The 27,692-nt window shown below is 43.8% G+C and overlaps 2 protein-coding genes across 5 annotated transcripts in view; both read left to right on the forward strand.

Annotated features, from left to right (window-relative positions):
• bap1 (BRCA1 associated protein-1 (ubiquitin carboxy-terminal hydrolase)) lies at nt 1-14,882 on the forward strand. 4 transcript variants are annotated; one of them, XM_042088297.1, is made up of 17 exons: nt 1-179; nt 895-924; nt 1,034-1,088; nt 1,210-1,342; nt 1,618-1,737; nt 1,841-1,902; nt 2,003-2,145; nt 2,373-2,451; nt 2,784-2,916; nt 4,593-4,719; nt 5,317-5,519; nt 7,297-7,430; nt 8,291-8,790; nt 9,915-10,135; nt 11,722-11,814; nt 12,526-12,598; nt 13,745-14,882. In XM_042088297.1, the coding sequence occupies exons 1-17, from the start codon at nt 143-145 to the stop codon at nt 13,876-13,878; spliced, it is 2,277 nt and encodes a 758-aa protein (XP_041944231.1). In that variant the 5' UTR covers nt 1-142; the 3' UTR covers nt 13,879-14,882. The 4 variants fall into 4 exon arrangements, with proteins under 4 accessions (XP_041944231.1, XP_041944232.1, XP_041944229.1 ...); XM_042088298.1 differs by having other exon boundaries at nt 2,784-2,907; XM_042088295.1 differs by lacking the exons at nt 12,526-12,598; nt 13,745-14,882 and having other exon boundaries at nt 9,915-10,193; nt 10,653-11,805.
• A 3,155-nt stretch (nt 14,883-18,037) lies between these two features.
• The window catches only part of bsnb (bassoon (presynaptic cytomatrix protein) b), a 73,385-nt gene continuing 63,730 nt past the window's right edge, over nt 18,038-27,692 (forward strand). The window contains exon 1 of the mRNA XM_042088228.1: nt 18,038-18,331. Coding sequence (XP_041944162.1) covers nt 18,153-18,331 — 179 coding nt within the window. The 5' untranslated portion in view covers nt 18,038-18,152. The remainder of the gene's footprint in view (nt 18,332-27,692) is intronic.

A 27,692-nucleotide genomic window follows, 5' to 3' on the forward strand; every position in this document is an offset into this window, starting at 1 on the left:
GCGATCCATTTCTTTTGTGTTTATTTGTAAGCGTTGACACATTTCTGAATGTACTTGGATATCCACATTTCATAAATCTCTTTTGATAACATGGATTGGCATACAACATAGCCAAGAGTCATACGACTCAATAATTGCTAAAATGAATAAAGGCTGGCTGGAACTCGAGAGTGACCCCGGTATGTAGCCTAACGTTAACGTTTAATGTTACCCTTAGCAAATGGTAACTTAGCTGTCTTGAAGCTAGGCTAACGTTATTGTGGTTTGCTGGCTTAACAAACTTTGCTCTTCCACCGTCTTTTCTGGCGATTTAGACTGTGCTGTTTAACGCATATGTGTGACTCGTCATCATACATCGTCATCAATTGTTATGCACTAACTTAGCCTATACATTTTGTTTTAATTTGCATTACTCATCTTGCTAGCCAGTTAGCTCATAGATACAGAAACCTATGAATTGCCGACCATAAGCTGTTTAAGACCTGAGTTTTGACTGTGGCTATGCTCACTTCCGTGACTTGGAAGAAAGAAACAGTTTTACAAAATTAGGTGTTTGTCAGTCAACTATCCGCAATATAGCTAACGTTATCTAGATGATGTAGTTTGAATTTGAGTGTTGATCAAAGAACTAGCATGTATGTCAAACTTAAAAGTTTACGCTAAGTTTTCATGCTTCCATATTTTCATATACATTAAGATGACGGGACGTTTATTGGACATCTGATTAAAAAGAGCAAGTTGCTTATCCGTGCTAACTGTAGACAACACAGATTTGGTCGACTGTGCCATTACTGTAACTAAGTCCTACACTACATCTGTATTCAGCTGTGACATGGGCCTCTGTCGCGCGTCATATTTTGTGTTTAATCACACAAATCTCGTTTACAATTTTAGGGTTGTTTACACTCCTGGTCGAAGACTTTGGTAAGTGGAAGTCACTGAATTCTAAGTAAATGTTTTATTGTGATATACATAGGCGACGCACATAACTGGGAAAGGCTGGACACTTAATATCCCATGTTTACATTTGTAGGGGTGAAGGGTGTTCAGGTGGAGGAGATATATGATCTACAGAGTAAATGTCAAAGGTAGGCTATTAAAACAATGCTGTTATTGCTGCCTTACCGGTTCAAACAGTCTGATAACTCACTGAGAAAACTAAGTGGGTGACCTCTGACATCTGACCTTGCCGTCATCTCTTTGCTGCAGTCCTGTATATGGCTTCATTTTCCTGTTTAAATGGATCGAGGAGCGACGATCGAGAAGGAAGGTTTCCACCTTGGTGGATGAAACATCAGTAATTGACGAGGAAATTGTCAATGATATGTTCTTTGCCCATCAGGTACAAGCCACATCTACTAATGCACATTTCTCTTGTAAATAGTAGTGTTGCCAATTTAAATCTAAAACTAATTAACACTAACACTCAGGCCAATGTTGTCACTAAAGTTAAAGTGTTGAGGCAGAGAAAGCTTTAAATTCAAGTATCTTGGGGATGATAATGATGGGGATGAAGAGAGGTGATGAGATTTGGAAAAATTATGCAGTCCATAAAGTGATCACCTCTCATTTACTGCATTCAAAGCTTTGATTAGGTCTGTCTGTTCATGTGTTCAGCTGATCCCAAACTCGTGTGCCACCCATGCGCTACTGAGCGTGCTCCTCAACTGCAGTGGGGTGGAGCTGGGAACCACCCTCAGCCGAATGAAGGCATTCACCAAAGGCTTCAGCCCAGAGGTGAGGGCTCGGGTGGAGCTTCTCTTTGATCCATTCATCATGTCATAATAACCTGCGATGTCTAGACTGCAGTGAGAAAATAATTATGATTTGCTTCTTGCAGAGTAAAGGCTATGCCATCGGAAATGCCCCTGAACTGGCCAGAGCGCACAATAGCCATGCTAGGTAGTGCAGATGCATACATGTACTTATGTATTACAGTCTTTGTGTTGGATGACTATTGAGGACCGTGTGTCATGTGTGTTGCTTCCCTGTTTCCATGGAGACCGGAGCCAAGGCACCTTCCTGAGAAACAGAATGGCATCAGTGCTGTGCGGACAATGGAAGCCTTCCATTTCGTCAGCTATGTACCCATCAAGGACAGGCTGTTTGAACTGGATGGCCTCAAAGCCTATCCTATTGATCATGGTAAAAATGCTGTCCCTCTTATTAATAGACTATTTCTTAAAGTGGTATTATGTAAGAGATCAAATATAACATCTAATCAAGTTCTATCTCAAAGATAAGAAATACTTTATTCATCCTAATGAAAATGTGACTGTCACAAGAGAACAATCCTGTGCATGTAAACAAACACACACACATAAAATAAATAAATAAACTCTCCCTCACTTTCTTATGTAACTCACCTTTAGGTCCTTGGGGAGAGGAGGAGGAGTGGACTGATAAAGCCCGCCGAGTGATCATGGAGAGGATCGGACTGGCCACAGCAGGGTAAGGCTGAAGTCTCAAGCCTCAACCCTCAGCCCTCTCACACTCCCGAGGAACCTGTGAGCTAGGGTGGCACGTTAAATCATATGATCTTTTGATTGTATAGCAGTTTGATCAACTGTTGTTGTTTTGAAAGTGCTTTACAAATAAACCTGACTTGACTTGACTTGACTCAGAAAGATGTAGTTGAGACCACATAATAGTTTATTTGATAGGGACAGATGCACTGTACATAGACATGAGAACAGCTATCTGATGCAAGTGTCATAGTATTTATAGGTAATGCTAATTTGCAACACATGGTTACATCACATGTGTCTGTCTGTTCTCCTCAGGGAGCCGTACCACGATATCCGGTTCAACCTGATGGCCGTAGTGCCGGACCGGCGTATGAAGTATGAGTCCAAACTGGACCTTCTCAAGCGGAACAGGCAAATGGTTCTGGAAGGCCTGCAGCAGGTCAGAAAGGTTGTGGTCACTCAAATCCCTCTCTCTATTGTCTCTCTGTGTTTACAAGACTGGACGCTGTGTCTGTATTTTTATTGTGTTTAGCAGTAGTCCAATTTCTGAAATGCTGAAATGTTTGTGTAGCGTGAAGTGTATGTTTATGTAAACTGAGAATACTGCAGCATCCTCCAGACAGATGCGATTTTGGTCAATTGATGTGTTAGTACTACAAGGTTAGCTGTATGGTCATGTTTTATGTGTGTACATAGTGTATGTAAGTCTGATCATCTACGTCTGTATTTATATTTTTATTTAGTTGTTGTATGTTTATTTATACAACAATTGGGTTCTATGGAACTATTTATTATGACCGCCGCGCAGCGTTTTTTTTCTTTTCTTTTTCGCATGGCCAAATTTCCGTCAAGGATTCCCATTCCCGGGACACTGAAAGACCGGGGTACACGAAACTTGGTGGGCATGTAACTCTGCATGGATAGCATGGAACCATTGTTTTTCATTTTGATCTGTAGCCCCCCCACTGGACTGGACCCCCCGAAAGGAGGGTAGGGCAGACACAGTTTTCTGTGAATATCTCGAGAACCGTAGGGTTTAGGAGGACCACCTTTTTTTTGTATGTTGATCTTAAAGGGCCATGTCAACCCATTCCATAACCACTCATTTCATGTATAGCGCCACCTAGTTAAAAATTAAAAAGCAAAAAATTAGGTGTTTTCATCACAATATCTCTGGCTGACATGGTCAAAACTGTACGAAATTGAAAGTGTAGGATCATTATGACACCCTCCGAATGTATGCCAAGTTTCGTGAACTTTCATTCATGGGGGGCCTTACAATAAAATAATTTATGTGTACATTTAGTGACCGTACACCAACAGAGTTTTCTGTGAATATCTTGTGAACTGTAGGGCCTAGGATGACCAATTTTTTTGTATGTTTGCCTCCAGGGGTCATGTTAACCCATTCCATATGCACACATGTGCATAAACAGATACACTCGCACACACATACATTCACAGTAATCATATGTATGACATACTCACACAGTAGACATGCAGAAAATTGCGTGCATGCATGCACATGCACACACACAGGCACATACACAGGCACACACACACACACACACACACCCACACACATAAACATAAACATGTACACGCAGACATGCACACAATTCAAGAATTTCTCAGAATTATGAACAGGCAAGATGGGGGTGGGGTTGTATAAAATGAATTTTACATGTGAAATCTATGAACTAATCATGTTTTGGTACTTGTCTAGCAGATACCAGTGAGAATTGAGTGTGCATAATGCAATTTAGTGAGACAGTTAGAATCATATATGCCTTTCAGCGTGATTTATTTTTGTGGAAAAAATGTGCTGGACTGGGTGGCGGTCATATTTTGTACCGCTCTGCGGTACATCTAGTTTGTTTCTGATTGGCCGAGAGACATTGCATGAGTTGGAATATCCCTGGACATTCAAACTCAGACTTTGCACAGCTAATAATAAATCACTCTGCGATACAATGCGAAGATTCTAATACGCTTTGACACAATGTAGCAAAAGTTGTTAAACTAAAATGATATTAAAAGTTCTCATAATTTAAAAAAGCGAATAGCCTAGTTGGTTATTTCATGATTTGCACTGATTGTTTCCCTGTCTCACTCTTCCTCCAGTTGATGCGGGTGGGTCAGTCAGAGCTGGCCCAGGACCGTAAGCAGCAGCAGCAGGACTCCTCTCCAGAGGCCACTCTGCCTGTGGTGAAGAAGGAGCCAGGGACTACAGAGCAGACTCCCTCAACAGGTAGCCGAAATAATCCTGCACAAAGTCCTGTAAGGACTAAATAGTTCCTGAATGAGGAGTGTGTGAAGCTCGCGCTGTCTTTTACTATCCAAAACTGACTATCGGTAATGCTCACTCCACTCTACAGTGGAAATTCAGCATACGAGTGGGCAAGTGTCTGAAAATGAGTAGTGGCATTAGATCAGGTTAGTTTCTTTTTCTTCCAAGTCAGGTATAGTCTTAGCATAGATGGGCAGTGATAAAAGTATGTATAATTTCTTTTAATGTTTACCATAAAGAAAATGTATCATGCTTGATTGTGGTATGACTTCATGTGTGCTTGGGTTCCTATTAATATTCCAGGCACAACAATGGGGGCATCGTCCCAAAGTGAGGAAATAAATCTCAATAAGTGTTGACATACTGTTGCTGGATTTAATTAGGTGTGTGGTCATGCATGCTGGGCAGCAGCCCTCTTACTGATTTTTATGATGGAAAAACATATTTTGAAATTCGCTTGTGAAGATGTAGGATCTTCTAGGAAATAGACGCCATCCAGTCATACGTGATTTCTGTCTGCATTCAAACCAAGATGCCATTACTTTACACTCTCCCCAGATTCTCCAGACGGTGTGGGCGTCTCCTCTCTTGCAGCTCCAGCTACTCCCGGCCGTGTCCGAGGGGCCAGCAAGCCCACCACCCTGCCAGTAGGGGGCGCTACAATAGCCGCGCCTCTTCCCCCTGCGGCCAGCCCCAACCCCATCGTCCAGCGGCTCCCCGCCTTCCTGGACAACCACAACTATGCCAAGTCACCCATGCAGGTTAGAGCCCAAGTTAGTGTGTGTGTGTGTGTGTGTGTGTGTGTGTGTGTGTGTGTGTGTGTGTGTGTGTGTGTTGATGAGCCACAGAGGTGGATAGGAGTCAGGCAAAAATAGGCAGAAAAAGTTGGGACGTTGCGTAAAATGCAAATATAAACAGAATGTTATAATATACAATTCTCGTAAACCCATATCTAGCTGCAAAAAAGACATTGACAACATATCAAATGTTGAAAATGAACATTTTTGACTATTTCATGGAAAATAAATGTTCATGTTTCAACATGTTTCAAAAAAAGTTGGGGCGGGAGCATGTTTACCACTGTGCTGCTTCACCTCTTCATTTAACAACATTCTGTAAATGTTGGAACTGAGGAGACCAGTTGCTAGTTTTGAGAATTAATTATTGTCCCATTTGTGCCCGATATAGGATTTCTGTTGCTCAACAGTATGTGGTATTCTTAATCATGTTTTCCATTTCATGAGGCACCTGGACTCTATGGAGAAATACTATTTAAACATGTGCAGAATTCATTTTGCCAATGTTTTCCTGAAACATTCAAGGTCTTCCCCGAAAAAGAAAAAGAAAGACATTGCCTGGATGGCAGTATATGTTGCTCAAAACCTGTATACATCATTCATCATTGATTGTGCCTTGCCAGATGTGCAAGATGCCCATGCTGTAGGCACTAGTGCACCTCCACACTGTCATAGATGCTGGGTTTTGAACTGAGCACTATAACAAGTTGGATAAGTTAGATAAGTTCTCTTCTTTAGCCCAGATTCCATGATTTCCAAAAAGAATGCCAAATGTTGATTGATCTCACCACAGGACCTTTTTCCACTTTACATGAGCTCAGACTCAGATAAGACGGTGGATATCTGTATCATGTCTAAATATAATTTCTTCTTTTGTATGGTTTACACTAGCATTTGTGAATTGAGCATCAAATTGTGCTCACAGACAATAGTTTTCAGAGGTTTTCCTGAGCCCATACAATGACAGGCTCTGGAAACAGGTCTGGTGTTGATGCAGTGCCATCTGAGGTCCAAAAGACCACGGCCATCCGATCCAATGTTGTCTTTCAGCTCTGTCCCTTGTTTGCAATGATTTCTCGGGATTCTGTGAATATTTTAATGATATTATACAATAATTTCATGTTACTGTAAGACACATTATAATTATATTGTGTCATAATTTGCCCACACAGGTTTACACAGAGTGATGAATACCTCTACATCTTTACTTCTGTGTCTGTGCCTTTCTGGGATGCTATTTTTCATACCCAATCATGTTGCCAGTTACCCTAATTAGTTGTAAAATATTCCTCCTTTTGTTTTATTTATCATTACACAACTTTTCCAGCATTTTCTTGGAACCGTTTTTTTGAAACATGTGGCTGGTATCAAATTCAAAATGAACATATATTTTCCATGAAATACTATATAGTCACATACTGTATGTCATTTTCAGCATTTGATATGTTGCCCGCATCCTTTTTGCAGATAAATATGAGCTTAAGAGGTTTACAGATGATCACATTCTGAATTTATTTGCATTTTGAACAACATCCCAACTTTGTCTGATTTGGGGTTGTAGAAAAATGGTATAATCTTCAGAATGGCAGTATATGCGGGACAGTACATGCTGGCTGTATTCCTGGTTTGTTTTTTGTGATCGGTTTTTTTCAAAAACTAAAATGTTGTAAGGAAAGCTTTGACTTGGTAATTGAGAATGCCTGATTCGAGTGTGTGTTGGTGCTCTTGCTGTGATTGATAGGAGGAGGAGGATCTGGCAGCAGGCATGGGTCGCACCAGGGTTCCTGGACCTCCTCAGCCCCTGTACTCAGATGATGAAGATGACTATGAGGATGAAGAGGAGGAACAATGTACTACCACTGGCACTTCCAGCAGGTTAGATTGTGTGTGTGTGTGTGTGTGTGTGTGTGTGTGTGTGTGTGTGTGTGTGTGTCTTTATGCGTGTCTGTGTCTGTGTCTCTGTTTCTCTTTGTGTATGTATGTCTCTAGCCACATCTTTGCTACCGGCTGTTCATGTCTAATTTGTCTATAAACTAATTTGTGATGTGAATTTGGCCAGAGGCTTTTTATACTTAGATGTCAAGCCAATAACAATCATTGGGTGTAGAATGTACAGTTGATTTGTTAAGCCCATTTTGTCCATGTGGCTGGGCAGATTGTAAATTAATTTGCCAGGCCACTGAGGACGAGCTGATCTGAGAATGCTGGCTTAGGCATATTTTCTCTGGTTGAATTAAAACTGGGTATTGTGTACAAATATTTCAATGTATTGGACATATGCACTTCTGTCTTTGAGAAGTCAATTGAATGGTCAGAAAGTGTGTTTGAAAACACTTGAGGCTGGTTGCATGGTCTAGGTTAAGCACCAGGTTTACGTGAATATCGTCTGATGGTCAAGCTTAGTACTTTTGTTGCTTTTCTACCAGAGAATATTGTGAGGAAAGTTTATTCCTGACAGATGGGTTACACTGGGTGTGCAATTGAAGCACTCCATTCACGGAGCGTAAATTTTTTTTTCGAGTGTGTGTGACACTATCACATCTGGTGCAGCCAGTTCCATTGATTATAGTGGAAGCTAATTGTTGCAGGTTCAGTTACGTGCATGGCCAAGCGCTGTGTGCTACAGATGTAGAATCTGTCCCGATACCCTTCGTCATCTCACAGCTTCTCAGATGTTTGTCAGTGAGCTCGCTGGGGGGTCACCTCGGACTCACGGCTTCTTTCCTCTCGGTCAGGTTCCGGCGGAAGGCAGGTCTGCGAACGCGAGGCGGAGTCAGTCGTGCTGGGGCGGCCATGGAGGGGCAGCTGGCGAGCGTGCTGGCGGAGAAGCTCAAGAAGGAGGCACTGCGGAAGGACGGCACGACGGCGACCGCCTCGGGCGCAGCGGGCGGCACTGGGGGCACCCCGCTGTCTGTGCGCACGGAGGGGCGTGTGTGCGTGACGGCCGGCTCGCAACCCTCACCCACGCCCAGCAACGAGAGCACTGACACGGCGTCGGAGATCGGCAGCGCCTTCAACTCGCCGCTGCGCTCGCCGGCGCGTTCCCAGGCGACCACGCGGCCCTCCAGCCCCGTGGCCGCCCAGCTGACCCGTGCCCTCTTCGGGGACGAGGAGGTGGCTCTGCTACGCCTGGACGCCAGGCACAATCGCGCCGTCAGGGAGCTGGGGCCCAACGTCAGCTCCACTCTGCTCCACCTGCAGGAGGACGGGGTCATCTACACCATGCCCGCCACAGGTACGGACACTCGTGCCCACTTATACACACACAGACAGACACACAGTCCCACAGTCAAACACATCGACCTCTATTTACATCTGTGTGTGACCAAATACAGTATAAGCTAATAAATGCACACTGTCACCAGGCTTTTGTAAAATTCCAGAATTGAATTGAAACTGGCTCTTAAATTCCAATTCAATTCTTGAATTTCACTTGCATTTCAATTGAGGTAGCAAACAGGAAACAGAATTGCAATTCGAATTGTGCACAACCCTGACTCTCACATGTACAACTAGGGCTCTCCTAGTACATACCTCTCCATGTTGATAGAGAAGAGCAGATAGAGTTTTCCCCCTCACAGAGGTCTAACCAATGATTTCTGGGATTTAGAGGTAGACTTCTAGGATCAAGGTCGTCACATGACTGTTTAGCTCTCAGGTAGACTCCTGCTGTTAGTCATGCAGGGTTCCTATGGTCATGGAAAACCTGGTAAAGTCATGGAATCATAAAATCCCATTTTCAAGGCCTGGAGAAATCATGGAATTTCAGTTTTTTCACAGTATGTTTGAGTGATCTGGCTATGACCACTTCCCTTCTCAGTTAAATGTTTAATGCAAATGGTAGATAATAAGTAGGGTAATATTCAGTAGTCTCACGACAGATCATGGATACATGTTTTAGGCATAGGGCATAGGCCCTACAACTATTAGTGTTGTCTCTGGTGTAGGAGAAAACACATTTTATCCAATCTCATTGTTTAAATCCCATTTCATAATCAGTCCCTGTGGCATAAAGTAAGCACTTATGTACTCATAGGCTGTGAAAAGTCATGGACATCTCACTCAAGGTCATTGAAAAGTCATGGAAAGGTTTTTAAATTTATTCCTTGAAAATGGGTGGAAACCTGCTCATGTCATACATGCATACTCAGATATATACTCATAAATATAGACAAACTCACACACACAACCACAGACATAGATTTTAAGATTTCATTATATATTTATGACTGTGCACAGTATATCTGCACAAACATGATCTATAACTGGATTGTGCTGCAATTTCCCTGATGGAAATCAGTTCAGTTGTAAACCCATTAGAGTAAATCCACTATGGTGGCTTTTGTGTTGTGCCCACAGACGCAGTGACTGAGGGCACCAAGAGGGGGAGCCCTGTGGAGAAGGGCAGTGGTGAGAAGGCGGCGGCCAGCTGCCCTGCCCCAAAGGAAGAGGGGAAGGAGGGACCCTCGGTGGAGGTGAAGGAGGAGGAAGGAGCAGAACCAGCGGACGTCAAGCCCAGCAAAGACACTCTCATCTCTCCAGAGAGCAGCAAGCCCCAGGGGGAGAAGTACTCTCCTAAGGTCAGTCCAGTGGTGTCCACTCTTAGGGGGTCTGCCATCCTAGCTGCTGCTACTACATTATGTAAGGGATAATGTATAGAACGCCGGTCATTATGAGGAAAATAAGTCCCGACAGGGCGAACCGGGTCTTGTTTCGCCCTGAAGGGACTTATTTTCCCATGATGACCGGCGTTCTATACATTATCCCGCTTATTATACGGCTACTTGCCAAAACGAAAAAATAAACTCCATGATATGTCTCTTTACACTTATTTGTTACCGTTTCGTCGTGGCTTTTGCTGAGAAACAAATAGTTCGCAACACACGCTGAACTTGAATCAAACATTCTTTAGAACACAGCTGATCAACCGTCTCCTTTCACTTTTGAATGAAGTTCCAGGCACAAACTCCGTTGCCATTGACAGCGGTCATTCTTGTTTTCAGAGGTCCTTTCCCAAGAAATAATGACCGCTAGAACTTTCGGAAATCCCATTCATGTCAATGGAGCATTCTACTTGCATTGTGAAGAGCCGTATAATAAATGACATTTACTGTATTCTTGTAGTAGACGCTTTCAGTCTGAGGAGATCTGGATTCCTAGCTGCTGCTACTCTATTACATCACATTTATCGTATTCGTTTAGCAAACGGTTTCACTCTGAGGAGGTCTGCCTTCCTAGCTGCTACTACATTACATTACACTGACCGTATTCTTTTAGCAGACGCTTTCATCCAAAGCCATTTACAAAAGAGGAATAACATTCAAGCTACAATGCAGAGGAGACCTTGGGTAACAATAGATATTACTACGCTACAGAGGAGACCTTGGGTAACAATAGATATTACTACGCTACAGAGGAGACCTTTGGAAACAATAAATTCTGCAACAATACATAGTACTACTAGAGGATGAGAGTGCAGCAGTATAAGTATTAGTCAAGTGTATCAAAGGAGATAATGGTAGAAGGGGAAGCAGGGAAGAAGGAAAGTGTACTGTAAGTCCAGGGGAAGTGTGCGGTAAGTGCATGGGAGGTGTACGTTAAGTCCATAGGAAGTGTGCGGTAAGTGCATGGGAGGTGTGCGGTAAGTGCGTGGATTGAATACTAGTTTTGATGTGTGTCAGACCTGCATGTGATGCAAAACGGCAGTGTAGATGTAGGTTTCAATAGACTTTTATCATGTGGTTAGCAGCTTCAGTGGGGCTATGTGTGGTTTTATTGACTTCTCAGCAATGTGTATTGGTCTTGATATCTTGCATCCTTTGGAACTGGGAATGTTGGGTGATATCCTGACTATTAAAAGTTTTGGTTTTAGACCATTACAAGGGAAAGTGCCAAGTTATTTTCTTTTCCCCTGACATTTCCTGTTTATTTTTGGTTTACGCACACACACACACACACACACACACACACACACACACACACACACACACACACACACGTTAATGTTCATGCATTCGTCCTCCTGTCATTGTTGGTTTTTTGTCACAGTGTCCACACTTTGTGTTTGCTTCCTCCCTGCATTTGTGTTCTTTTCCAGCTTGGTTATCGCTGGCGTGTGAAGTCTGCAGGCTGTGCAAGTTTTAATGGTTTGTTGGCCCCATTACAGGAGCTGCTGGCCTTGCTGAAGTACGTGGAGGCAGAGATTGCCAACTACGAGCAGTGTCTGCGGGAGGAAGTTGAGAAGAGGAAGAAATATAAGGCAAGATGTCTCAGACACCCATGCAGTGTAGACTCTGCTCAAGTGCTCACGAGAGCCCAGATCTCTCTCTCTCTCTCTCCTCTCTCTCTCTCTCTCTCTCTTTCTCTCTCTCTCTCTCTCCAGGGACTTCATTTCAGCACAACAAATGGCCTTCTGAAGTGCCGCACTGATGCTCTCGCGCTGACATCTCCTCCTATTAAGCAGCGCAGGTCTCAGCTGAAGATGTCTTTCATTAGCATATCAGTTAAAAAATGTATAGAAATGGAGTAAAAATATCCAGTATGGATGGAAGTATCCACACTTCCATCAGAATATTGCGTTTGGATTGGAAGTACTCCACTAGTGATCCATTAGTGATGACGGCCCTAATATAGTATTTGTATAAACAATAATGTAATATGTATTGGTCTTTTCTTTTCAGTGAGCGATCCTGAAAAAACCAACACACAGCATCTTTAAACATCTTTCCTCCTGGTGTCCCAGTTGAGCATTGATATGGGCCTAGCAGGCCTAACTCAGCAGGAGAGCGCTGTATAACTGGGTTCACCATCAGTACATGTCCTGAATACAGTTGAGCAGTGCTAAACGAACTGAAGGCTTCGTAAAGAGCCTCCTCAGTCCACCTTTTGAGATGACAAATAGTGTGATGTTAATAAGCATTGTGGTAACTATGACGATAGAATTGACACTCAGGTGTTCCTTCCTCCCCAGATTGATGACCAGCGGAGGACACACAACTACGACGAGTTCATCTGCACCTTCATCACCATGCTGGCGCAGGAGGGTAAGAGTCCGTCGCCGTCTCTTCCTTCCTCTCTCTCTCTCTCTCGTCGTCATGTCCAGATGCTGTTAAATGAGCTTGGACTTCCTGTTATCAGTCCCACCCCCCACGCCCCCTCGCCTCGTCCCCATGGCTCCCCTGAAATGGGATTTTTATGAGTGCCCTAATCTCCTGAAGCCTGGGCCTCAGCTCCCTACTGTGCGAGACACCCACAGCTGAGGAGATTAGAGCGAAAAATCTGCTCCCTCTCTCATCTCTCACCCTCCTCTCACCATGTCCTCTCTCTCTCTCTTTCTCTCTCCCCCACACGCTCTCCCTCTGTCACTCCAGCTCTCTGCGCTCTTGCTCTCTCTCCATCTCTCTCTCTCTCTCTCTCTCTCTCTCTGTCCCTGTGATGTCAGCTCTCTCGCTGGCTTTGCACGCACACATCCCTGCTGCCTCCCTGGCTTTTCTGGAGCTGCTGCTGCTGCTATCACCAAAATGAGTTTCTTGTCAAAGCTGCCGAACTGAAATAGTTTCTTTTTCTGTTACTGTGCACAATATGATGTGCGCTTTCCGATCATTTAAAAAAAAAAAAAAACATTTTCAGTATAGGAAGCTCTGAGATATCTGATTCTGGTGTCAAAACTGGTCTGCCTATTAGGCAACAATCCTCAAAGGCTCAGACATTGTCAAGGCACTTTTCCTTTTCCTCATTTTGGTTATATGGCGAAATAAAACGAGATGTCCCCCTGTGGCAAAGCTAGCTACTTTTTGTAGACCTTTCTTTGTTGACGTGTTTGAATGCTTTTCCGGAGTCGTTAGAGAATTCTGCAGTATTGACAGCAGAACAGTCCCCACAGATGAAGCATGTGAAGAACCTGACTCCAACCTTAAATTTCATCGTTGAAAACCGAGCCCTGTTTTTTGTGACTGGCTGCTGGTTTTCAAAGAGTGGAGTGCACGCACATCTGCTAAGTTTAAACAGGTGCTGGGTATAAGGCTTAGCCGACAATTGAAAAATAAAAAGATACCCGCACACTGTTCTATAAGCTCCCAGAGTGGTTTATTAACACAACGTTTCGACCAGAGGTCTTCATCAGGTATGGCTGCTGGTTTTCCCTTCTGCTTTCCTCTTTGTACTGATTCGTGCTGACCACTTGTGCACAGGTATGCTGGCCAACCTTGTGGAGCAGAACATCTCCGTGCGCCGGCGTCAGGGAGTGAGCATTGGCCGGTTACACAAGCAGCGGAAGCCCGACCGCAGGAAACGCTCGCGACCATACAAAGCTAAGCGCCAGTGAATAGCCTGAGGAGAAACCAGAGACCCCCCCTAGATTCCTAAGTGATATGGGGACCATGTGATTCATCAGTCGCAGCACCTGCGGGCAGTTCAATATAGCTGCCTATCATCCCAGCTCTGTGATTGGCAAAAAAAAAAAAAGCAGAAACCAGAAAACAACAAAATGTATGAAAAAGTCTTTAAGATTGAGGAGTGGTCCTACCGGCTGATTTTATAGAATAATTATCTTATCTGTGAATTTTTCAGCGTGAACAATTTGAAGAGCAGAGCGAAATTCTATTTCCCTTTTTTTTTTTTTTACAGTCAGGTGTTAATGCTATGACAGTCATCCATACTTTTTATATGAATGTTTTCTGCATGTCCTGTCTGTGCCAATCACATTGATGAGAGCAGGGGAAAAGGAAAAAAACTCCTAGAGGCAGTTTGAATGAGAATGGGAAGAACTGTTTCCAGTTATACTTAAAAATCTTGCTCCTGCTGCTGCTGGGAATGTCGATCTGTACAGGTGCCCTGCAGAAAACCACTTCAAAACTCTGAAGTAGCTAATGGTGGATCCCGTTCAGAGAAATGCCAATGAAAATATTTAGCTTTTTTTATGAAACCTGTTGATGTTATTGTTGAGCTGTGCTTAATTTTTCTAAGATTTAAAGACAGGACGTGTTGATGTAGTGTGTGGACGTTGATAATGTGGAAGCCTTGCTCTCCTTGCTGTTTTTGAAAGAGAGGGAGGTGGAATGTTGTAGTCTTGAACTTTTGATGTGTACATTATCAGTGTTTTATTACAAGCCACAAGATTTTCTGCCTCTTGCTCTCACCATTTTGTGTGTGTGTGTGTGTGTGTGTGTGTGTGTGTGTGTGTGTGTGTGTGTGTCAGTGTGATTAGACTCGGCTTCTGTACATATGTATTTGTATGTCAGCTCCTTACTGTCTCCTTGCTCTGGGGCTGTCTGTTGAGAATTTAAGTGTTGTAACAAAGTAATAAAAAGAAAAAAAGTAATTAAAGCATCCAGTTGTTCTAGCTAATCATTTGTTTGTTTCTCGCTGAAAGGAAAAGGCTCAAAACATGTCCCATGTGGCCTAACTCAACAGAAGGTGACCGCTGTGGGCAGGTTGGGCCACCCAGCACAGCAGTGCTTTCTTTGCGCCTGGTCTGGTTGAAGCTGCAATTTGTTGGGTTTTACCTGCTCAGCGAGCTGAAGGGGGGGCCAGTCAAGGGCAAATTAGGGTACAACTGACAGGAGATAGGGCAGGTGCAGTAGCGTGGGCTGTCCACTAGGTGGAGAAGTATGTTAAAAATGAGCACCTGCTCACAGGTTTCCAAAAGGGAATTGTCATCTTCCAGGACATCAGGGGTTAAGTGGAAATTCATGCACATATGAAGAAATAATAATGGATATGAATATAAGTGATTATTTTATGACTGTTGATAAGTGATATGGAATGGTTGAGGTAGCTCTTTTAACCTTTGATAATGACGAAGCCGGGTATTCAATGGCTCTGGTTGACTCTATCCCACACACAAACACAAACTTGATCAGCAAAAAAAAAATCACAAACTCAGGAATCACTAGGCTTTGCAATGACTGGGTTTGCGTGTATGTGTGTATGTTGATATACTTACCACTCCACACCATCTGTCACACAGAGGATTTCCCTTGTGCCTAACACTACTACTACTACACACACACACACACACAGTCTTTACATCAACTCTCGCTTTCTCAACCATGCTGTAACATCATGTAATACACTACTAGTCTAGACAAAGGCATCCTTCATCCTGGTGTGAATTTTGCCGCCAGGATGACTACATACATGTGATGTGAATCACACAGAGGATGTCCTACTGTTGAGTTGTAAATTAATTTAAAACAATAAAATGTGAGATACAAAGGTTTCTTCATCGTACAACCCAAACACTTGTGACATTGCTGACCCTACACATTCTCATACGCACTCTCAATTAGAACAGCTGAACACTAAACCTGTTAGTAAGAGACCATTCAGTCCAAACTCAACAAAACAGCTTTGTCCGAAAGTCAACAAGCTTGTGGTGCAACTGAATCCTGGCAACACACTGTTTAAATGCCAAACAGCAGAACAAATGGCGTATTTGTTGTTTGGGCCCCTCTCGTCTGCCAGTGGCTGAAGTGGTCTGCTGCGGAGCTGCATGCCCAGAGATGGACGCAGGCGTTGAGCCAGCGCTTGACTTACTGTCTGCTGCTGAAATGTCCTTCTTTCTGAGTGCCAAATGCCAGTGGGTTGAGTTTGCGTTCTTGTCAGGATTCCAGAACTCCATTGATTCTGTATTGCTTTATGTGTCAGTGCCCGGATAGATGCCCCAGCCATTTCCCTGATGTCATTTTCTTTTGGTTTTGTTTGCCGTGCTTCTGCGGCATCTCATTTTACTGCTACCGATTTTCTATCCCAAGTCTTTTTGTCCATTCAAGTCTGACACTGATGGGTTTTAGTCACGGAGAACTGCCAGATTTCGTGGGGATTTGGGGCTGTAAAGAAGCTGGTTTCCTGATACATACCACCCATTGGCCCTAAGCTGAAAGAAGGCCTGATAACTGAAAAACCAAAACACAGAGTGTATAACTCCACTAAGCTCTAACTAAGGTCTTCACTAAGGTCTTTTCAGTACCAATATGGTAGGCATGATATTCTCAGAAAACAACAGTCCTATGGTTTCGTACCAATTCTACTCAATATGAACACACACGTAGCAAATCCCAAAACCATTCCTCAGTAATTCTTGCTTCAAGATCGCCACAAATCCAGATTCTGCTGTGAGAGTGAGACTGACTTTTTTCAGGATATGGTAGGCATGATATTCTCAGAAAACAACAGTCCTAAGGTTTTGTACCAATTCTACTCAATATGAACACACACATAGCAAATCCCAAAACCATTCCTGAGTAATTCTTGCTTCAAGATCTCCACAAATCTCATAAAACATAAACATTCTAGCCAACAACATGGTAACCTTTAACATTCACAAACACACCTTCACACCCAGCCAATGAAGTCAATCAATTTTATTTCAATATTCAAGCTAAATACAATACACAGTGAGGCATACTGGTTCTCACCTGTCCAGAATATCGACCTTAACATAATGGCTATTAAAGAGGACTTGCTTCCTGAACTAGAATGAACCTCTAATCTTGCCTGCAGCCTCCTGCCACTTCCTCAGTACAGTTGCTAGTAGTGAGGATGCTGCTCTCTCTCTCTGTCTGTGCTTTGTAATATCCATCTGTCTAGTTATCTCCTTTCTAGTCTGTAGGGCTGCAAATCTGCGCTCAAAGACAACAACTCTTAACACAAGTGTCAAGTTCAACAATAGGAGACCCTCTTCCGTCTCTGATCAATAATCCAGTCAGTCCTTCTTGTTTCTGCCTCTAGGGCTTGGTGGCTGGGGAAAGTTGCTTAGAGGTAAATTCTTCTGACCTTGAGGATGGTCTCTCTTATATGTGCTGCGCAGGAAAACTGGCATCACAACAAAGGCTCCTCATCTCGCTCCATCACTATGCATAAGCCAGCGGATAAAACAAGTGCACTTTTTACTTCAAAGTGCTCCGCAGCAGTCCAAGCTGTTTCAGACGCATTTTAATGATGGTTAGCTAGTCTCAGGTGTATCAGTGCGCAGTGTGGAGTGCATGTTATCTAGTCTACTGCAGAACTTTCTGGGTAGACAAATTGAACAGAATGTCCATGCCATACAGGGTCCACGTTGATTGGCTGGGATTTTTGATGGCTGGGTCCGAGCAGCTATGTTTGTTTCCCATTTACAGAGCCAAGACTGTGCTGAACACAGGATTTTCTTTTTGCTCAATTCCTTAACTAATTTGACATAAACTGTACAGGATTGCGGACTACGCCTTTAATTTACCAGGATAGGCTATTGATGAGTGAACCGAACATTTCAAGTTTTATGACGATCTGGCAGGCTAGGTCTAATTCACACCCAGTTGATCAGTTTCGAGCCACGCGCGTGACCAGTCCACTCTGAATAAAACCAGAGAAACTGAGATCTGGGACACGCGCGCGTACTCGCCCCCCCCTCCCCCTCCCTCTTTCGCCTCTTCTTGAGTCTGCGCGCGTGCTCTATCGGCCTTCCCACCATCGCGCGTGCGTCTTCCGTGCAGGATGCTGGATTGTAAGCGATGATGGCGGAAGAGGAGCTACGTTGAGCTCTTTTGAGTTTTTATTATTACAACACAAAACTCACAGTAAATATCGTCACTGCCCTCCGTTTCGTATCCCGCAATCATGGGGAACGAAGCAAGCATGGAAGGGGAGGGCCAGCCAGGGCAACCTGGTTCCGTCGCTCCTACAGCGGGGGCTCCGGGTTCTATTTCAGCACCGGCGGGCGCTGGACAGCTCATCAAGCCCAGCAATGGTGCGCCAGTCGGTGGCACCGGTAGCGGACCCGGCCCGGGGATTAACAGGTACTCCTAGGACGGTTCTTTACAGTTTGGTGAATATAACATGTATTTTGTGGTATGTGTCCTCAACAGACATATTTCACAAAACACTCTGTAGCCTGTTAGCTATTCGTAGCCTTTGAATTGGTTGCATTTGTGCAAGAGCAACTGTTGGCATTTTGTTTAAAAATGTGGAAAGCCCCTGCAACAGCCTCGCATTCGTTTAACAGGACAGTATGCTGTCTTCTTAAAGCATATAAAATAGTGTATTTTAGTTGCCACATTAGCATAGCAGAATATATGCTAGTCTGTATTCAGACCTTCGGGGTATGGACGTAGCCATCACGTAAAACGCTACAGCTAATGACAGAGGACAAGTAATGAGTGATTTTTCTTCTCTTAATAACACATTATGCTCATAAGGTAGGCTACTCCTCACGGAACTGTTTGAAACATAGGTGTCACACCCTCTCAAACTACTGGGTTTTGAGATGTGCTCCTGCAAGGAAGTTTCTTATGGTGGGCTGATCTCAGATCTAATAGGCTATCTAGGTTGCAGGGTGTAAACTGGCTATTGCAAGTTAATTGTCTTATAAAGTTGATACACTGACACTCTGTATGCAGTCTTCTTCTATGGTGCTCCTCTCCTTTAGTAGTAGCCTACACCCACCTTGTCACTACAGAATCAGATAGGCTACTTACTCACTGAATTGCGAAAGTGCACGTAAATAGGCTCATTGCCTATGCCTTAGGTGGTTTTCAATTATTTTCTCAGCTATATTTGACGTTATTCATCATCAGTTAGGCTACATAATTAACGATAAAAAGCAGAGAAAAAAGGCAGCAGTTGTAGCCTCGTTGTCAGACGAAAATCTCAAAAGGTTTCTGTAGCATCACATAATATTTTATTAAGTATGTGGACGACACATTAGTCTATATAGACATATCATGGCCATGGTTACCGCAATAGTAGCATGAAACATGTTTTTGTCGAAGGATACGCCTCCATCGTGAATGGGAGTAACGCTTAGATGGAGCTCCAGCTACCGCCACACCTATCAGAATGGTCGATGTTATTGCTTGTGTAGGGATGGATGGCGATATTCGCCCAGATGCAATAGTAGGCTAAACACGCCTCCAAAACCAGCGTTCCCGAGATACATGCGAAGCCTACCTCGTGAACAATTCATTGAAATGCTGCAGAAGATGTGAACCATTTGTTTCACGTGCTAGGAATATTTAGCTCCCTTTCTCCCACGCCATCACCCGCACACAGACACACACTCACTCACACCCACATAAATTATGCATTCGGCAGTCACATTTGATTGAGGTTTTCTTTTCTATAATCTCCTAATGTTTTTTCACGTAGTCTTTGTTATTTCTTCACCATGGAGCTTACAGTACAGTTTGTGGTGAACTGAATAGTCAGAGTTGATGTTGATTCTACTATACAGTGCCTCGGCTATAAAGCAGCTGTCTTTAAGCCAGTGGTGTCTCAATGCTTGTGAAAAAACCCATATAGGCTACATATAATAATGTTCAGCAGAGTGAGTAGGCTACACAATGCAAATTACAGTAGCCTAACCACAAAGCAGTAAATATCTATAGTGTTTTGATATTTTCTGGCTCAAATTGCACAATATGTGCTGTGTTCGGTTGCGAGAGCACAGGGTAGCACAACAGCAGCTCTTGGGAACTACATATGTGCTGCCTGTGATCGGTTTCTGGACCACATTCAGCATCCTTGTTGTGTTCCAACCTCACCCCTTTTTGTAAGGCATTTTCTGTTCAGTCTGTCTATCAACACAACAATTCTCAAATGCCTTGTTTTCTGTTCCCATGTCATGTGTGTGAGGATAGTTATGTTCTGTGTGTGTTTGAATTCATCAACATCCAAGCTTGAGAAGAAAACACAAAGAGGCTTTCCGAAAACATTATGAGCACAATTGTTGTCTTAAATGTATTTTTTGTTTGTGTCATCCCCTATGACAGTGGTCAGGTAAACGTAAATATAAATAATATATAATGTTTTTTACACCTATGCCAGGTCACTTGTGCTGTGTGTTGTGTCGTGTGTGTGTGTGTCGTGTTCCTGTGACGTTGTGATGTGCATCTGTCTGTCACATTCTCTCTCTGTCTCAGTGTGATCTACGTGTGTGTGTGTGACAGGATGTGGGTGTGAGGGGGATAGGGTCCAGATGGGCCCGTCGGCTGGTGCTGTTCTCTCGTCCGTCTTCCGCGCTGTTGGTATTCCTCCAACCGCAGAAGCCCACACAGGCCCATGGCAAGCTGGCTGGTAGTGAACGAGCGAGCGCGTGCCTGTGTGTGTTCCGGAGAGAGCGGGCTACGTGTGGGTGGATGGAGAGAAAGAGAGAAACAGAGTGAGAGAGGGAGAGAGAACAAGAGGGAGACAGAGAGAGAGAGAGAGAGAGAGAGAGAGAGAGAGAGAGAGAGAGGGGGAGACAGAGAGAGAGAGAGAGAGCAAAAGGGAGACACAGAGAGAGAAAGAGGGAGACAGAGAGACAGAGAGAGGGTGTGAGAGAGAGAGAGAAAAAGAGAGAAAGAGAGAGAGAGATATATGGTGTGAGCCAGAGAGGGAAAAGCATACAGGCCAGGTGCAAATTCAGACAGAGGGAAGGAATGTGTGTGTTTGTGAGAGAGAGAGAGAAAAAGAAAGAGAGAAGTGATGTCTCTTTTCAGCACTCAGTAGGTGATGTATGCAGGAGCCCTGTGATCTCTCTGTCTGTGGTGTCTTGGTAGAAGCTCCGTTTATCACCTCAGCCCACCCTCCCACACACACACACACACACACGCACGCACGCACGCACACACGCACACACACACACACACCACCACCATCATCTCCCCTCGCTACAGTACAACTAGTACAACATCCGTGACAAGGTGGCCTCCGGACTTTTATACTAGCATTTTATACTCTTATTCACCGCAATTGGCAACCGCTAATGGATCAATTTATCAGGCAGAGGGTGGAATCAGATGAATGACACACAGTGGTACAAGACAGAACACAAACAGAGGAGATAGGTCCAGGAGCACTTTAAATATTAAGCAGAACTGAATGGATGGTTAGGGTGGGTGTCCTAAAAGAATGAAGGTGTAGATAAACATTTTAATATTGATTAAGAGCAGTTTTGGAAGGAAGGTACAGTAGGTTGATAAATGTGATTCTTGGTTATGGTGTTATATTTATGTGCTAGTATGTGCTGCCCATTTATAAACCCTACCTTTAAACACACACACACACACACACACACACACACACACACACACACACACACACACACACATACACACACACACACACACACACACACACACACACATACACACACACACACACACACACACACACACACACACATACACACACACACACACACACACACACACACACACATACACACACACACACACACACACACACACACACACTTCTCTCATCTCTACCTTTTCCCCATATGTCAGCCTAAAGAGGACTCCCTGTTGGGTCCCGCTGTCCCGGGCCTTGATGCTGGGTCACATGGCCTCATCACTCCTCCGCCTGTACATCAGCGCTTTTCTCCGCTCACCGTCTCTCTCTCTCGCTCTCTCTCTCTCTCTGCTAATTCCCAGCGCCCACTCTGTCGCACTGTCACTCAGCATTGAGGCTAACCTCTGGGAACGAGGCTTCAATGTTCATTTGATCAGGCAGGCTCGTTGTTCTCCTTCACAAGTTAGCTGTGTGCATGCACAAGTTAGCTGTGCAGCAGAGCAGTGTGTTAGCGAGCTGTGACTAGAACAGAACAGTGGGTAAAAGTAAGCAGCGATGCTCTGTTACACTACAGACACTGGCCTGTTCCGCTGCAGTAACCCTGGGACCAGAAATGGGAAACCCGGCTTCAGAAAGTCAAAGTCCTACCACATATTTGTACCAAACATTCTTATCAGCTCAACTCTTCAGCTAGGTAGATGAGCTAATTAGTGCTATCACCTCCTTTAGATGCACAAGTTGAACCAATACATGGTAGGACTTTTACCTTCTGAAGCCAGGTTTCCCATCTCCACCTGGAACCTTATGCATTAGTTTACACTACAGGGTAATGCACAGCCTAGTGTTCTAAACCGTCTGATTTCACCCTTCAATATATGCGATTTTTAGCTGGTATCGACATCTACCCATATACTAATCACAAAGTGAAACAAAGAAAAGTAATTATGGTCAGGTTTGGATGCCAGTGTAGTAGCCATGGTTACAGTGTGGATGTAAGCAAACAGAAACAATCATTCAAATGTGATTATGTATCGAAGAAGAAAGAGAACAGCCAACAGATCTTAGTCTATTGCTGCAGATTGTTTGCCGAAATGAAACATCTTTGAGCTAATTATTGTATTTTAAAAAATAAGAAAGAAGAGTGTTGTGCTGCCAAATCAACCTTCCCACATACACAATAGGCAGCTATGAGACTGTACTGGCTGGAGGGGAAATTAAGCATGATTTAAGGAAATAGAAGACAACAGTAAGAGAAGTGGTTCAGAGAAACAACCAAGAATTTGCTTAATATTTACAGATCTGCCTGTTCTTGTCTGGTAAAGCCAGTCAGCGATTCTTCTGTTGCAGTTACCTGAATGGTTCTGGACATTCGTTGAAAAATGATTGTTGTGCTTGCCGGTTTTTTCAGGAAGGAAATTCATTTTGCAAAAAGGTCACAGAAAATGAGTTTTCCTATCCGTTTACACAACAAAAGGGGAATGAATAAACTAGCTGGATTAAGGTCAAACATCCTTTTGGCTGGCATAGCCAATCATGAGTGGATCCTTTACCACTGCTGCTTCGCACACTGACCAGGCGCTGTAAGGTTGACCACTCCGAGGCTTGGTCCTTCATGCATTGTCCTCTGTGGAATGTGTCCTAGTTTGAGTTATGAATGCTAACCAGTGTTTTGGATTAACTGCTGGGATTGAAATGAGGTGTGAAGAGAGGGCCCTTTTCTAGCTGTCTGCATTTGCATTGGGTTTGTTGCTCTCACATTCATATACAGTATGTATTAATTAAGTATTCATATCCCTGACTGTATGCAGTATGCATGCATATGTTTGAAATGTTCCTTTTAAGTTGCTGGAGGCAGAATAGAGAGAGAAAGTGTGACAGACAAAATTTAAACGAGGGAGAGGATTGTCTGAATGCCTCGGTCTAGTTCAGTTCATCATTAGCGGCAGGGAAATAAAACAGACACATTTACATAATGTGGTCATAAATACTCAAAATGCCTCTTCTCCGCCACATACACTCACCTACACACAAGGTCTGGCAGTCTCCATTAAATTCAGATGTGTCTGTGTGTGTGTGTGTGTGTGTGTGTGTGTGAGAGAGAGAGAGAGAGAGAGAGAGAGAGGGAAAGAAAGAGAGAGGCTCTTTACAATCCAGCTCTGGTGGGTCCAGACACTGGTAGAGATCAGTTAGGGTTCAAAAACGTGGGTTTTATTTAACACAAGGAGTCGTTAATGGTAGAGACAAGATCCAAAGTACAGTACATGCAGTGGTGCATGATGGTTCAAAAACAACAACCAGAATGAAAATGAGTAGGCAGAGAAATGGTGCTGGAAAGCTGTGGGACAAATCGTGGGTTCCATTTGTACGCGCTTACACGCTTGTGACAACTCGTAACTTGTGAAATGATGTAACTTCCTTGTCGTGAGAACTCACCGTGAACTGGGGTCCTTTGACTTGTACAAGATCGCTTCTCGTCAGACGAGTTTAGCGGGGTGTGCCGTCGCGTAATTTTGCATAACTTCATGTTTTTCGGACAACTTACCGGTACTACTCGTAAGATGAGCACTTTGGACAAATGGATCGCACCAAAAGACGATGTGACTACTGAGTAATGGGAGGCTGTAGGGTACTGGGCTGATTGGAAACAGGTGAGCAGAGAGAGCCAAAAGACACAGACAAAATTGGAACATTTGGCATTTCGCTATGGTTTCCAGATTGAACGACATGTTTGGGCGCAATGGTGAAACTGATGTAATAAGCTCAAAATCAATTTAGAAAAGCTCTCTCACAGTGCTTGCTTCAATAATGTGTGTTCAATGCACCACCGTTTTTGTTGAATCATACACTTTGCAAGGTTTTGTCCATCTTGACTTGACCCCAATCCAGCTGAGGTAGCAGGCCAGGCAGGAAATCAGGGCAGGTGGGAGTGACAGGTCTGAAGAGGCAAGCGAGTGGATAATGAGAACACCGCAACCAGAAGGAATGAATGACTGAATAAATCAATGACAGAAACCGTCACAGTAACTGGCTTAATCATCGTTGTATGTGTCTATCTATTCTATGTGTTCGTTGGTTTATTTGTGTATTCTGATTTTGACTTAATTTGTATATTTTGTAAATTTGTATTTATAACTCTGTATATACACACTGTTAAGGGCTAGATATATAAGTGGATGTCGGGGCATAACATATTTTCATCTCACAGAACTGGGCGACATACGAGTAGCATATTACAGGCTGAGTCGACCCAGTGTACAGTCCCCTGGCTTCACCAGAACGGAGTCGGGCTGCAGCAATCGATTGTCATGGTCACAGCAGTGCCTTGCTATCAAACGCTCCCATGCGCTTATAAAACTCGTACATATTTGATTGTCACACAATTAAACAGTGCTGCTCTTGGCTAGAGAATACCATGGGGATGTAGGTGTGACTGTCCCAGCTGAAATATACAGATGTGGTGTGTTGAGCAGATCTGAGGTGACAATTATTCTCTCTCTCTCTCTCTCTCTCTCTATCTCTCTCTCTCTCTCTCTCTCTATCTCTCTCTCTCTCTCTCTCTCTCTCTCACTCACACACACACACACACACACACACATCATATACAGTACACAGGGTAAAGGTTAAGGATGATAAATAGTGATAAATAGTCAGCTATTAGTCCTGTCCTGAGAATTCCTTTTTGTAGGTGGTCATCTGGGTGGCTGACAATGAACGTTTTTGATCCGCTGTTGGATGGATTTGGTTAACATTGAAGAGTGTCTAGGTTATCACTTTCACTCAAATGTCTTTAATGTCAAAACTGACCTTTATTGTAAGATCCCAGTTCAATGTCATGGTTGTAACCCCTCCCCCATTGTCCTCCTCAAGAATTGATAAAAAGAATGAATTCAGTTTTTGCTTTTGTAATTCTCCTTTTACTCCTTAGTTGCTAAATTCTTGAATTGTGTTTGCTTTATTTAAGATAGACTACCAAATCTGCCATTGAGCTGTTGCATTCTTCTATTTTCACATCACTTCCTGGAGTGGGGTATGGAGATCAGAGTAATCTATTTATCAATTCCCTTCTGGGAAGAGTTGACTTCCTATTCAGGCCATGTTGAGTAGGGAGCCTGGTCTTTCAGTCAACAAGCTCTCTATTGCCATGACAACTGAGAGGGAAATGATCACCCAGGTGCTGAAGTCCATCCCAGTGACAGAGCAGTAATCAGCCACCTCAACAAGAGCAGTCACACTTCCTGTCAGAGCAGACAGAGCACCAGGAAAGTCCTGGTGTGGCAATGATGGGTGATCTCATTGTTCTTACTGGCAGGTTGATGTCAGGGTGATGATGTGCCTGACCCTGAGAGTGGTACAGTCCAGCTATTTGTCTGTATTAGTGTCACGCGTCAGAAGGACTGAAATACGCTGGTCTCAAATCACAGAGCCTCATTCTCACTAGAAACCCATCTCTGCCTGCTGTCCTCGTGGTCAATGGGACTGTATTAGCTCCGCTAACAGCGGAGCTGCTGAGTCAGTCTGAACATGAGATGCTTGCGTTGGGCACTGCTGTAGCCAGCTGAAGGGCTCTGCGGCTAACGTTAACGGTCATGTCCAAGTTAGCAAAAGGGAAGAAAAGAGAGAGGGAAAGAGAGAGAAAGAGAGGGATAGAGAGAGAGTAAGAGAGAGAGAGCAGGCAAGTTGAGGGTGATGGGATTGATCATGTCCCAGGTGAACCCCAATCCTATGACTGCAAAGCAACAAGGCCTGTTACATCAGAAGGGACAAATACACATATTTTTTGTGTGTTTTTACTCGTCGGAGCTAGTTGAGCTGTCTCTGTAGTTGTGCCTGCGCATCTCTTATGGACATGATCATGGTCAAGGTGGTTGTATTTAGCAGATGCTTTCGTCCAAAGCGACTTACAGAATATTATTACAACATTACAACATCTCTTCCTCTTTTTATATGTAACCAAGGCACCAGAGCAACCTATATAATGTTAAAGTGACCTGGCTTTCTATACATGCTAATGTGAGAGTAGAAACACTGTTGGTCAGAGTCGGGTGATAGGTGGGGGGAAGGGGGGGTCATTTGACAGTTGATATGTTATGTTGATTAGGGTACAGCAGCTGACTCAACCTATCTCAACCTAGCCACCTTTTAGTAGCCTTCCAAATGGGGACTCAAAGCACACCACAGTTTCACACACACACACACACACACACACACACACACACACACACACACACACACACACACACACACACACACACACACACACACACACAACACACACACGCACACACACCACAGCTTCAGCATCCTACCAAGAGAAATGGCAGAGTGCAGAGAGGGGGAACAGCAACGTTGGAAGCTGCGTGGAGAAACTCCTGTGAAACAACAACACAGACGGCAAGTGAAGAGAGTAAATAGCACTGAAGTACAGACTCCAGGCTCTGTGTAAACACAAGCTAATTAGCCAAATTGTCGACAGTAGCGAGGGTACACAGCATAAATGCCAACTCAAATGAGTCTGAATAGGAAGCAGATAGAAATATAAAACTACAGGGCCTGCCACATAAACAAATCGTTCGGAAATAAAGTCAGTGCAATACAACACACATAGCCATACTGAACCACGATATAAAGCTATCTGAGTCTCCAGTGAATACTGCATAGCTACGTTCACTCACAAAGCAGAGAGTGTATGCTTCACAGCAAACTGTCATCATGGCTGTACTGAGAACAGATTGTGTCCGATGGAGGAGCCCATTTTGAGAATGCAATAAAGCGCAGAGCGACCAGGTAATGGCGCCGTGCAACGACCCCCTCTTTGTGCCTGCAGTGACTATCTGGGCAGAAGGAGCACTCGTGGCTTCATATAGGGTGCTAAAAGTGCTCCTGAACAGCACAACACACCCTAGATGCTGATAGGGACCACTGATGTGTTTCTCTCCCATGCCATCGCTAGTCCACTACAGTATACCAAAGCCTTGTGGACCATACACTGACTGGTGTGTTATATTTCGTAGTGAAATGTAGAAAAGCAAAATAAATAAAAAAACAGAACCAGTCAGTTTTCACGTTCATGTTATTTTTTTGTGTGACTATGTGACTATTGAGAGAATG

Source organism: Alosa sapidissima, chromosome 4 (assembly GCF_018492685.1).
Source record: "Alosa sapidissima isolate fAloSap1 chromosome 4, fAloSap1.pri, whole genome shotgun sequence".
Taxonomy (NCBI): domain Eukaryota; kingdom Metazoa; phylum Chordata; class Actinopteri; order Clupeiformes; family Clupeidae; genus Alosa; species Alosa sapidissima.